The sequence below is a fragment of the Erpetoichthys calabaricus genome, chromosome 11 (genome assembly GCF_900747795.2).
Source record: "Erpetoichthys calabaricus chromosome 11, fErpCal1.3, whole genome shotgun sequence".
Classification (NCBI taxonomy): Eukaryota; Metazoa; Chordata; class Cladistia; order Polypteriformes; family Polypteridae; genus Erpetoichthys; species Erpetoichthys calabaricus.
In genome coordinates this window covers 41,575,235-41,589,000 of record NC_041404.2, presented here as the reverse complement: position 1 = coordinate 41,589,000, position 13,766 = coordinate 41,575,235, and the positions used below count along the sequence as shown (strand labels likewise).

The window sequence follows — 13,766 nt, the reverse complement described above, 5'->3', positions numbered from 1 at the left end:
AGAGTCAGGCTAGACTCCCTGGATATAGTGGTAGAACAGACGGTTACTCAGGAAGCTGCTTACTCTCCTGGACAATGACTGACCCCAACCATCAACTCGTGTGATGCTTTTGCTAAACAGGGGATCACCCTCAGTAGCCAACTGAGACAACTGAATTGCTCCAAAGAGCACCATGTGAGTTGTTTCTACCATCAGCCACCAGGCACTGTAATGAGTCACTCCTCACCTGTTCAGGTGTGCTGAATGACCATTCGTAAAGCATAGTGTCCCCATCACTGCACTGGGACATTGGGATCTACATTCAGTCCACAAGGGTAAGTGCTCCCTGCTAGCCTCGCCAACACCTCTTCCAACAGAAACCCAAGACCTGGTTGGTCTTCCATCCAAGTTCTGGCTGGGCCCTAATGTGCTTAGCTTCAGGTGGATGACCTCTTCTGAAGTGCATGTGGTATGGCTGCTGCCTAAAGGTTATTTCCACTCCACACAAGAGAACAGGAGGTTAAAGACACATCGTTTTTACACTGCATAGCCTTTGTCAGGAGTGTAACTGAAAAGAGATAATTTTCCATATATACTCACGTATAAGTCAGGTCTTGAAACGAGAAAAATTGATCATAAAATCAGACCCCGACTTATACGCCTGTTCAAAAATGCGACACTTAAATTTTTTTTTTACATCTTTTTGCTTCCTCCAGTCTTGCACCAGTTTCTCAGAAACATTAGCGTAGTTATTAATTTCTTTTTCCACTTCAACAACGTTTAATTTAAAACCAGCTTCATATTTTCTTCTGATCGAACGCTCCATCGTAGATAAGGGATGCTCTTATGATAAAGGTGTATGAGGGTGTGAGTTTCAAAAAACACAAAACAGTGCAAACGTTGCTTCGGAATAGTTCAGGCATTATCGTCTGGTCATGTGGGCACAATACATAGAAAAAAAGGCCGTGTGCTCCGTGGTTACTCTCTCAGGTGGGCGTTAGCATATCATAATCTCTTGGACCAATAGCGTGAGTTTTCAGCATTCAACTTATACGACCGACATTATAAAATACCAGAAATTATATAGTAAAATCAAGTTCCAACTTATCCGCGAGTATATACGATAAATTAAAATTTGAACATTGTTGGAATTTAAAACAAAAGTTCTTTCAAGTAAGTCAAGTCTCTCGATATCTTGAAATGCTTCACCGCTTTAGGTTAGTACCATACTATATCATGTTTTTAAATTCACACAAACCTGAGCATAGTTATGAAGGAGCTGGAACCTGTCCCAGTAAGGAGAGGCCACAATGCAGGAGCAATCCCTAGAGCAAACACAAAGTCCATCTCAGGGTGGACACCCAAACAACAACAAACACACCACATACACATCAGGGGTCAATTTATGGCCAGTGGAAGGGTGGTTAATTATAGTGGCTGATGGTGGTAGAAACAACCTCACTAGGTGCTCCTTGGACAGCGCAGTTGTCTCAGTAGGCTACTGAAGGTGCTCCCTTGTTTAGCCATAGCCACACAGAGGGGGCACAATCAATACCCATATAGTAAGCAGCTTCCCGAGTGACCGTCTGTTCTACTAATTCCGTCAGTGCTGAATGTGGATCCCATCAGCCATACCACATGCACTTCAGGACATGCCATCCATCTGAAGCTAAGCATGTTTGGGCCCAGCCAGTACTGGGATGGGAGACCAGCCAGGAAATGCTGGGGTTGCTGCTGGAAGAGGTGTTGGTGAAGCCAGCAGGGGGTGCTTACTCTGCAGTCTAAATGTGGATCTCAATGCCCCAGTGCAGTGACTGGGACCCTGAGTAGTAAAAATGGTTCCATCCTTCAGTTGAGATGTAAAACCGAAGGTAATGACTCTCTGTGGTCATAAACGATCCCTGGGATTCTTTCATAAAATACAGGTTGTATCCCGATGTTAATGCTAAATTGCCCTTCATGGCCTAGTCATTCTGGCCCCCTAATTATCCCGGTCTCTATTCGGCTATCTCTCTCACCACTTCACCATCTAACAGCTCATGTGTGGTGAGGGTACTGTCGCAAAAATGGCTGCCATCTCATTATCCAGGAGGATGATACACATTAGTGGTGGTTCAAGTGGCTCCCCACTCACTATATAAAGTGCCATATAAATGTAAAGATTATTATTATTATTATTAATTTAGCATTGACAATCCACCTGTCCTGCATATCTTTAGCCTTTTTAATGTCTGAGCTACCATTGCAATCTAACGTTCATTTTTTTCTCCCAGAGATCACCTCTTGGACTTACTTTCATGTCATCTTCTATCCTGCTGTGCTTTTTGTCCTAGAATTGGTTTTGGGCTAAAAATCAGATGACGAGATGTCAGAGAAAACAGAATTGTGCTTGTGTTTCTACTCAGAGAGTGAACAGATTAAGGTATCTAAAGATTTGACAAAAGTCAAAGTCCAAGTAGCTAAAGTTGAGGTTTGATACACAGAACTGGAATTCATTTTTAATGCTGAGGTTCAGGCGTTGAGTGGAGTTTAAAGATCTTAAAGACCAAGAAAATGCTCGCAGTCAGCACGACTTCATTGTGGTTGAGTAATGAAAGATGCACTTTATATGTGTGCTTTTCTTTATTTTATAGATTTTTGACTTAAAGGTTCTATGATAAATGGCTAACCTTCATTTTGATTTAAGTTAATTTCACCACCATTTTAGCTTTATTTGGCCAAAAGGCACATGGGAGACTTGGGATGAATCAATATGCTGTTTCTGATGAGACCAAAGTTGAGCTTTTTGGACATCAGTTTGAAGGCCATGTTTGCATTGCACATTTTCAAAAACACATCATCCCCACCGTGAAGCATGGCGATGGCAGACATCAGGCTTTCGAGGTGCCTTTCTGCAGCAGGCCCTTAAAGACTTGGTGAATCCTGGAGGAAAGTCTGATGCAGTCTGCCAGAAACCTCTGATGAGAACACCAGGTAGACAACAACCCCAAGGAGAAAGCCAAGCTACACAGGAATGGCTTCAAAACAACCATACGAATGTCCTGGAGTGACAGATCTCAATACGTTTGAGAGTTTTTCACACAACTTGAAACAGGCTGTTCACTCACGATCTCCATGCAGCCTGACAGAACCTGAGCAATGCTGAAAAGAAGAAGAATGGAGGGAAATGGCAGATGTGCAAAACTGAGAGATGCACCCAGAATGAAGGCTATCATGGCTGACTGAACTCTGACTTGAAGGTGGTGAATACTTTTGTGATCAATTATCTTGTGTTTTATCCATTACCCAACCCGCTATATTCTAACTACAGGGTCATGGGGGTCTGCTGGAGACAAACTTATTCTGTAAGTGCCTTGAACATGGGAAAGGCGCTTTATAAATAAAATGTATTATTAATCCCAGCCAACAGAGTGCGCAAGGCAGGAAACAAACCCCGGGCAGGGCGCACACACACCCACCCACCCACAATGAATCGCCAATGTAACTAACCTGCATGTCTTTGGACTGTGGGAGGAAACCCACGCAGACATGGGGAGAACATGCAGACTCCATGCAGGGAGGACCCAGGAAGCGAACCCGGGTCTCCTAACTGCGAGGCAGCAGCGCTACCCACTGCGCCACCGTGCCGCCCCCTTGTGTTTTATATATGTAATAAATTTAGACCATTTCATAGAGATCTGTTTTCACTTTGACATAAAAGGGCCCTTTTTCTATTGATCAGTGTCAAAAAAGACAAATTAAAAACCCTGGTGATTGAATGATGTTTAACGATTAAATATGAAAACTCACAGCGGTGTGAATACTGAAGGTTTGCAAGTCACCTTGGATAAAACCATCAGCTAATTAAATAAATATAACTGTTTTATAGCAAATAATCAACTGCGGTTAAATAAGCTCTGCAAAAACAGAACTGGTTAGGAAATCCAGAAGAATCCTTGAAGTCCTTTAAGAAGTGTCTGGGTGGGATATTGGGACATGTTAGCTATTAGCTCAACAAGCAAGATTGATGGATGGAATTGTCTCCTCTCGTTTGCCAATTTTTTTATGTTCTTTATGGGTGCCCAGAAGGAAGGCTAGGCATCCTGGCCGGGATAACGGAAGGTTTCATACTCAGCTAGGAGGCCTTAATGGAAGGAATAGAAGGACGAGGAGATCAGAACACCTACAGGACTGTATGAGAAATGGAGTCTGGAAACACAAGCCTGTTGGGGTGTTTGGGGACTGCCAGAGGACACTGGCCAGGGGAGGATGACTGGGACAAGAGACGAGAAGCAATTCCCAGGCCGAGCTTAAAAGAAAACCTGCTGCCTCAGTTTGACGAGTCAGAGTCGGGAAGCAGTGGTCTGCCCTCTTGGAGGAGGAAGGAGAACTTGATGTGTGTTTTTTTGTCATTATTCTTGTGTTGAAGCTCAATAAAAAGCCTTTCTTTGAGCATAAAGTGTGTGTGTGCTTTATTGTATCGGAGGCATGGCAGGCTGCTGCACCCCCTACTGGTCACATCTTATATTCTAAATCAGACAAATCCATCCTATTATGTTGAGAATTCACACTACAAAAGGGACACCTTTATGAAAATGTCAATAATTTGGACACTTTTGATGTTAAGCTGACTGTGACATTCAAACGCATTAGAATACAGCCATACCACCGCCACTTCACAAGAGGTCATCTACCTGAATCTAAGCATGTTTGGGTTCAGCCAGTACTTGGATTGGAGACCATTTAGGAAAAGCTTGGGTTGCTGCTGGAAGAGGTGTAGGTGAGGCCAGCAGGGGGCGCCTGCCCTGTGATCTAAATGTGGATCTGAATGCCCCAGTGCAGTGACAGGGACACTGTGCTGTAAAAATGGTGCCATCATTTGGATGAGACAGAAAACTGAGGTCCCGACTCTCTGTGGTCATTAAAGATCCCTGAGCATCCTTCGTAAAGAGCATGGTGTATCCCAATGACTATGCTACATTGCCCACCACGGGGTAGTCATTCTGGCCCCCTAATCATCCTGTTTCATAATTGGCTGTCTCTCTGGTCCCCTAATTATCCCGGTCTCTATTCGGCTATCTCTCTCACCACTTCACCACCTAACAGCTCATGTGTGGTGAGCGTACTGGTGCAAAAATGGCGGCAATTGCATCACCCCAGTGGATGCTGCATATTAATGGTGGTTGAAGTGGCTCCCCACTCAGTGCTTTGAGTACTAAGAAAAGCGCTATATAAATGTAATGAATTATGGTTATTATTACTATTATTAGGTGGCACAGTGGTAGCACTGCTGCCTCACAGTTAGGAGACCTGGGTTCGCTTCCTGGGTCCTCCCTGTGTGGAGTTTGCATGTTCTCCCTGTGTCTGCGTGGTTTCCTCCCACAGTCCAAAGACATGCAGGTAGGTGCATTGGCGATCCTAAAATTGTCTCTGGTGTGTGTGTGCCCTGCGGTGGGCTGGCGCCCTGCCTGGGGATTTGTTCCTGCCTTGTGCCCCATGCTGACTGCGATTGGCTCCAGCAGACCCCCGTGACCCTGTGTTGGGATATAGCGGGTCGAACACTGACTGACTATTATTATTTTGCATAAAAGATCACATTTAATGGAACAGGAAGATCAGGTTGAAAATTTTGGAAAGTTAAGGATTTAGTTTGGGGTGTCAAACTCCAATTCTGGTGGGCCACGGTGGCTTCAATTTTTCACTCTGGCCAACTTTTTTGTTAGTATCCTATTACTGCAGCTACATTAAAATAATGCATAATTATGTTTGACTTGCTCCATTATTCTTGTTTTTTTTTTCCCAGACAATAAAGAGACACTAAGAAAGCCAATCGAAGACCAGCTAACTCAAAGGTCTGTCCCATGTCCCACTTGACTGTTAATGAAGCCCATTATTTCATTCTACAGCTTGTTCGTGTTCTCATTCTGCCACACCAGTCATTTCCAAAGCACAAAAGCTTATGAACCCCCTGAGCACAACTCTCCTACCACTACAGTCTGTGACAATTCTTAGGTCATAAGGGGTGTTTGTGCAGCCAGTTTGAATTTGACACAAAAGATTTCCGAAGTGAAAGGAAATGAGACGGGCGCAGTCAGACGTCCGCCCTTATTCATCTTGACAGTAACAATAAACAATATGTGAGGATTAAATATTCAATTTGTGTTATAAAACTAAACTGATTTTTCAAACATAGTGTGGACCACAGCAGATCAGTATTTCTCAGACCTTCCGTTTTGTTTTTTTTCATATATTTTATTGAGATATTGTATTTATTTCATTTTCAATTTTATTTTTAACTAGGGAGCTTTGCCCCCTGCTCCCTTTACTCACCTACCCCCTTCCCCCTGGGCACACTACGCGCCAGCCACTTCACGTCTCTGCCTCTCGCGTTGTGAAGAGGGGGACTAAATGTACGGAGATGCGGTCGCTCCTCTGAAACCCCCTCTTAAACGGTGATACAAAGGTTAAACAAATGCTTTTCTTTTACCTCCTCTTTGCTCGTTCAGCTGCTGCCGTGCCGTGTGAACATTTAAAAGCCGGTACAGCAGCCGTCCTTTTGTCTCACTGCCTTGTCTCGCTGGACGTTAAAGTGTCTCCGAGAAAATCATGTCTCTTCTCCTTCCAAGCCTTCCAAGATTTTTTTTTTTATAATAGAGAGATATTATTTATTTTATTATTTATTTTATTTTATTTACTTTTAATGGAAGACACGGGTACACATGAGATCTGATTTAACTCGGTCATCTTTGGGCTCACTTTGCATCTCATTATTGTTTGACTGCTCATTAAAGAAGAACTGAAACAATTACAATAGAAGTCAGTTCAAATCAACGTAAGATAATACGTTCAGTTATCATTAGTAATTTGTTAATAATGGAGAAAGTGGCTGGAATAAAAACCTGCAGCCACTGCAACCCACCAGGATCTGCGTTTAATACCCCAGCTTTACACTCTTAAAAATCAAGGCACCAGAATTGGTCGTCAGAGCCATGCCAAAGAGCAGGGCGGGGCCGTATTAATGCATGGGCACACCGGGCAGTTGCCCGGGGACCCCACGATCATAGGGGCCCCATGCTAATCTATGTATATTGTGACTTGCTGAGTGGTAGCGTAGGTAGGGGCCACAGTGCACTGCTTTGCCTTGGGGTGTATAATGCTGTTAAGATGGCCCTGGGGCAGGGATATCCATCTACGATCCTGGAGGGTCACAGTGTCTGCAGGTTTCCCTTCCTGCCACTTTCTTAATCAGTGACTAATTTCTTCTGTTAGTTGACTTCTGTTCCTTTTATTTTAATTGCCTTGTGTTTTAAAGAATCAGTCATCGGAATTGCATCTTTTTTTTCCCTTACATGGCATCCAAACAAAACTGAAAGGACAAGTGTCTTTGTGTCTCTCTGGTTGCTATGTCTCTGTCATTCCAACAGATGGGGCAGCACAGATATCTGTAGTAATAAAATGCATTGCGTTTGTCATTCCAACAGATGGTGTATCACAAACATTAGCACTGCTTTATACCAAATGACATATAATAGAGACACGTGCATTGCATGGTGCACTGCTAATGTTAACATTGACGTCTAATTTAATTACTTACAGCAGATCTTAACCCTTCTTAGAGGAATAGCACAGCTAGTTGGTTAATAATGGAGAAAGTGGGTGGAATGAAAACCGTTAGCCACTGTGGTCCTCCATCCATCCATTTTCCAACCCGCTGAATCCGAACACAGGGTCACGGGGGTCTGCTGGAGCCAATCCCAGCCAACACAGGGCACAAGGCAGGAACCAATCCTGGGCAGGGTGCCAACCCACCGCAGGACACACACAAACACACCGACACACTAGGGCCAATTTAGAATCGCCAATCCACCTAACCTGCATGTCTTTGGACTGTGGGAGGAAACCAGAGCACCCGGAAGAAACCCACGCAGACACGTGGAGAACATGCAAACTCCACGCAGGGAGGACCCAGGAAGCGAACCCAGGTCCCCAGGTCACCCAACTGCGAGGCAGCAGCGCTACCCACTGCGCCACCCTGTGGTCCTCCAGCACTCTTCAAAATAAAGGTGCCAAAGTGGCTCTTCAGAGTGATGTCATACGGAGGGGTGGGCAGTGTTGGTCTTGGACGGCCGCAATGGTTGCAGGTTTTTTCAATTGCATAGAAGAGTGTGGGTAGGACCCCCATGGAACTTCAAGTGCCATCAAATAATAAAACTTGATGAAGTGCAGGGTGGGGATGTGAGGATCAATGAAGCTTCAAGTGCTGTGGGTATAGCATGCTGGTACTCATTGGTATGCTAAGAAAAGGTGTCAGTACTCTAGGTAGGTACCCCTTGAACCTTCAAGTGCTGTGATGCATCTACATTTGACAGAGGGGTGAAAGGAGAGCCCTCATGGACCTTCAAGTGCCATGATACAATAACACTTGATTAAAGCACGGGTGTAGCAAGGTGGCACAGTGGTGCTGCCTCACAGTAAGGGCACCAGGGTTCATGTCCTGGGTCCTCCCTGAATAGCATTTACATGTCCGCCCCATGTTTGTCTGGGTGTTCCAGGTTCTTCCCAGTGCCCAAAGACAGGCAGGTTAGGTGAACTGGCGACACAAAAACTGGCCAGTGTGGGTGTTTTGTTTGTGTGTGTGTGTGTGTTCACCATGCAATGTACAGGATTTTCTCCTGCCTTGCACCCTATGCTAGCAGAGATTGGCTCCAGTCACTTTTGAAACGCTGGTCTGGATTAATCGAGTTAGAAAATGACATGACATGATTGAAGCAAGAGATGTCGAAGGGGGAGATGTTGGGAACTTCTCTGGGTATAGTGTACTGGTACTCAATGGTATGCTACGAAATGGTGTCGGCACACTAAGTTGGCCCCCTGTGAAACTTCGAGCAATGTGATTGCATTCTTAGAAGAGCGGGAAGAGGGTCCCAATAAAATTTCAAATGCCATAACACAATAACACTCGATAGAAGAGTGTAGTGAGCAGCAGTGGAAGTTAGGAGCTGTTAAACTTCAAGTATTGTGATACAACTACAGTCATTTGAAAAGAGCGATGAGATGGCCCACATGAAATTTCAAACACCAATAAGACCTGATTGAAGTGTGGAGAGTTACAGACCCGTGAAAGTTCAAGTGCCGGAGGTATAGGGTACTTGTACTCATATGCTAAGAAAAGCTGGTGGCTCTCTAAGTAGAATCTGGAAGAGGTGCATGTGCTGTGTAGTGGTGAGTAATGGCCCACTTAAAGCACGGACCCTTAAGAAGCAAAAGTCCTATTACATCATGAACCCCAATCTGTTATCATCTATTTATGGCTATTTATCAAACCTGATTTTGGATCTAAAAGAAAAACAAGGGTTCTTTCCTGATCCTTCATGTGGATGATTCTTCTAGGTACCAAGAATGGTTCCTCTATGGCTTCTCTCTGAAGAACCACTTTGGCACTTTTATTTTTAAGAGAGAGATGTTGAGTTGGTCATTCCTGGTTCAAGGTGTGGTCATTTTGACATAGTGACTTTTAAGGTGTCCCCTCATGCAGTACCCCACACCTCCATACGTTTGCCTCAGTATGGTCAGTACGCAGATGGCTATAAACGCCCACACATGCAATATAATGCTATTGTTTTAAACACAAATTCTTATCAGACAAAAATACCTGCCTTGCTTTCAACTCTATATCCCATGCGTTAAGCTTTATAGAAAACTAATGTAGAAATTGAGGTCAAATATTGTTTTTTTTCCCACTAAGAAATTAAAGGCGAAAATTCAATAAAAAAAAAGGCTGTGGGCAATAAATAAGCAAGAAAGAAAAGTAATATTTCAACATGTAATTCATAAAAATAAATGGTTTCAGCCATGAATTACTTTAAGCAAATGACACGCGCGCAGCAAACACTGGAAAAGTTCAAAACGAGTCGTGTATTGTGATAAATGAGCCTCCTTCTCTCCTTACAGATTTCCATCTTTTTTTGGTTTTTGTTCTAAATTACAACAGAATCGAATTATAAAACGAATGCATAGACACAATTGTCCACCGGGTCCCCCCGGACGATGTAACGGGATGCGCCGTCAGATTCCATCACACCCTGGCAGTTCTCCATGAATTGCGGGCTTCCCGTAGCGACCTGTCGTAGGGCAGAGACATAAAGAAGGAATTCTTCAGCTGGCAATTGATAAAAAACACAATGAGCACGACCAGCAAAAACAAAATGATAAACATAACGAGATAGGTGAGCAGGTCGGGTTTGTTTAAGTCTCCTTCGCGAAGCCCGCGGCCGGTTGGCTTGAGCAGCGCCGCCACGCTGACTGCGGCTTGCGACGTGTTTAAACTGGGCGTGCTGGTTTGGGCCATCGTTTCAAAACTGGGAGAGGAAGTGGAGTTGATCAGTAATCCTTTGAGCATCTTACCTGCAGTTTGTAACAGCTGCTAAAGCGCACAGGAAGGAAAAAAAAACGACAATGCCCCGTTCTTGTTCTGTTACCTGTGGCACCTGGCACACCGCAGGTACATTAGAATCGCAAATGCTTTGCCCGCCGATTGCAGTGTTCCTTCCGGACTGTTCTGACTCATGTAAAAACTACAAATAAAAAAGAAAGGCAAAGAGATTGTAGAAGAGCCGATTCTATCCAGGTACGATTTACCCAGTAATTTCGGTCCTCTGTTGAACACCTGGATCTGAAGTTTTCACATCCGCACCACAGCAGCGTGAAACACCGAGTAACAGTGCATTCATTCCATCCCAACCAAATGTGCAGAGCAGAGCAGCAAAATAAAGCGATGCCAACCTGCCACTCTGTGGAGCACTCGCGTTATGTGGCCGAGGCAGTTGCAGACCCGCACTCTTGTTGCTTTGGACTCTGTGAGTAAAGAAGTAAGAATCCGCTCCTCAAAGCGAGCGCCTCGCCGGAAATGTGGCTACACAGCTCTAGGGCTTAGCAAAGTGTACATCTTTTCTAAAAACCGTTCCACGAACTGCTTGACAACTTAATCCACAAGAGAATCGCTCCATGATTCGCCTCTCTGTCACCAGTCCCAACTGGCAGCTCTCCGGCGCACTGGAGGAGGCGCGGCGAATCCCGAATCCCGATTATAGGCTACCTGACCCGCTCGCCAGGCTTCCCGCATCCGTTGCTATTCATTCCCTTTCTCTATAAGTCTCGTATTTGTTGTTTTTTTATCTTCTTTGTCAGCAAGTAAACAGGCACACCGATAGCGATTCCACTAAAATAAAGCCTTTGTCGCATCTGCCGTAAGCTTTAAGGGAAAAAAAAAAAAATCAGACGAAGCAGACCACCAGCAAATGTTAAAACGGCAAGGATATGTAACATGAACAAATGAATTGTCACCGAGCCTTCAGATGTGTGAAAGCATGTGACTCCGGACTCACCGCAGCCCCCTCCTCACACATATACACACACACATACACGGGGACACGCACTGTTTCGGGGACGTGCGGAATGTCTCGGGTACATAAAAAGCGTCGCTGAAGATTTCGAGGAGAGGCGCCACTTTCTTATTGCGCAATGCAACGACCTGGTGATTCCATCATGTTGTTCTCTGGTATAATTTTAACCCAAGTTTAACTAAACCGATCCGTATTTACATAATCACGGTGCATGTGCGGCAGAGCTCGAAAACGCTGTGACCGGAGACAAAGCAAACATAACGCAGCTCTCGCTCAGGAATAATTAGACGGTACCGAAGCGATAACCATATAGTTATTGACAAATCATGTAACGGAATGTTATAAAAATACTGAACAGGGCAAGAAGCGATTCGGTGGTGCAGTGATTAGCGCCACTTTTGTTCCGAGCACCACCTGCGCTCTCAAAAATGACACTCCTTTTAATGGCGCTTTACTGCACGTTATGTGGTTCTTCTGAGATCCATTTCTTGACAAAGAACAATTTTTTCCTGGGAGGAGTTCTCTGCATATAAAGTTGGTTCCTTGGGCTTTGAATGTGCCTACGAAGAAATCAGAAATCTGTAATGTATAGTAGGCTACAGCAGTATATAACAGATCAAGAAAAACAGAATTAGCCCGTATCATTGTAAAATCAGGAACTAATTGGTATTTCACAGATCTATTATTTATGATTATTTATGGCGGATCTAAAAAAAAATGGAGGTTCTTTGTGAAGCCTTCATGTCGATGGTTCTGTTGGGCACCCAAAATGGTTCCACTATGGCGTCGTTGTGGCACCTTTAACATGTCTACATGTTCTTCCCGTGTCAGTGTGAGGTATTTTCTTCAGAATTTTTTTTACATCTAAAGAGGCTGACTTCGATTACATTCATTTTAAAATGACTGGCACACTGTTAAAAAAAACGTAGCAATTTTACCAGAATCATTCACTGTAAAAGTACTGTTTTATTAGTTTATAGATACTGTTAAACGCAATGGATTCTGTTTATGTGTATATTTATTTAAAGAGCTTCTGTAAAAAGACAAATTTGCCGCTTGGGTTAAATAAAGTTCTATCTATCTATCTATCTATCTATCTATCTATCTATCTATCTATCTATCTATCTATCTATCTATCTATCTATCTATCTATCTATCTATCTATCTATCTATCTATTCTTGCTCCCAAAAAATAAACCAAAAGGGTTGTTCATTTTATTTATCTAATTTAAAGTAGCATAACTGAAAATAATCCATCCATCCATCCATCCATTTTCCAACCCGCTGAATCCGAACACAGGGTCACGGGGTCTGCTGGAGCCAATCCCAGCCAACACAGGGCACAAGGCAGGAAACAATCCCGGGCAGGGTGCCAACCCACCGCAGCTGAAAATAATCTCGATTGTTAATTTTGCTCTAGCCTTTTCTAGTTACGCTGACGTAATTCTCTTAGATGTCACATTAACAAAATGCAATCAAGTTGACACAAAACAAATTCTTTAATTTTAACAGAAGCACAATCAGCCCAGAGGGTTGTTGTCTTTACTTAACTAATTTAAGTTAACCTTATTTAAAATTACAAGCTTAAATAATACCCAAAACATGGTATGGCCATTAAAATACACTTACATTGTTTGGGCCAACAAAAATATGCTAGTTTTGACCAGCAGAAGGCTAAAAACATTGTGCGGCTATGTTTGGATTTAGTTTTATCAACAGTTGCACTTTGTATTGCTGTAAAGCCGTCAGTATATTTTAAATGAACAGGACCTAATTGAGTGGAGTTCCTCTGTGGCATCATCGATATTCTGTAAGTTCATTCAATGAGGTGCTGTTTGGAGTGTGTGAGATACCCTATACTTACATATACGTTTGCACTCTTTTGCGGACCCTTGTCGCACACCTTTCCTTCTCCCCCAGACAACATGGCTTATTTTATTTATTTATTTATTTTTTAACCACTGAATCTGGTTTGACTTTTTACCCAAACCACAGTTGTATTAAGTTGATGTAATCTAAAATGAATTATTTAAAATTTTTTTTTGAGTACTATGCATTTGTGTATAGGTTGCCATATGGAGTCTTTCAGGAGTTTTTCTGCACTCCTTGGTGTATTTTTCTTGGCAGAGAATTCTATAAATGCATAAAAATTAATGATTTGAATATGGAAACAGCCCCAGTGGGACAAAAATGAGAACAGTTTCTGCTGATTTGCACAGCTTTGGTCCGAGGGAAATAAAGTTAAAGATCATGATAAGCAAGTGTGTTGTGTCCCTAGTGTTGCAGGTTTTATGTGGTTGTGGAAGCTGATTTATGGTGGGCTGTTTTCAGTAAATCGGAGACCTTGTGGCACACTGTGTCTCCTCATGAGAATGTCTCGTGTTTAGCAGTACATGTCAGATAAGC

General features: G+C 43.3%; 1 protein-coding gene across 1 annotated transcript; it reads right to left on the bottom strand.

The window, feature by feature from the left end:
• Positions 1-9,853: 9,853 nt before the first annotated feature.
• Positions 9,854-11,725, bottom strand: LOC114659999 (small integral membrane protein 32-like). Its single transcript, XM_028812534.2, has one exon. The coding sequence runs from the start codon at positions 10,355-10,357 to the stop codon at positions 10,034-10,036; it is 324 nt and encodes a 107-aa protein (XP_028668367.1). The 5' UTR covers positions 10,358-11,725; the 3' UTR covers positions 9,854-10,033.
• Positions 11,726-13,766: the final 2,041 nt, after the last annotated feature.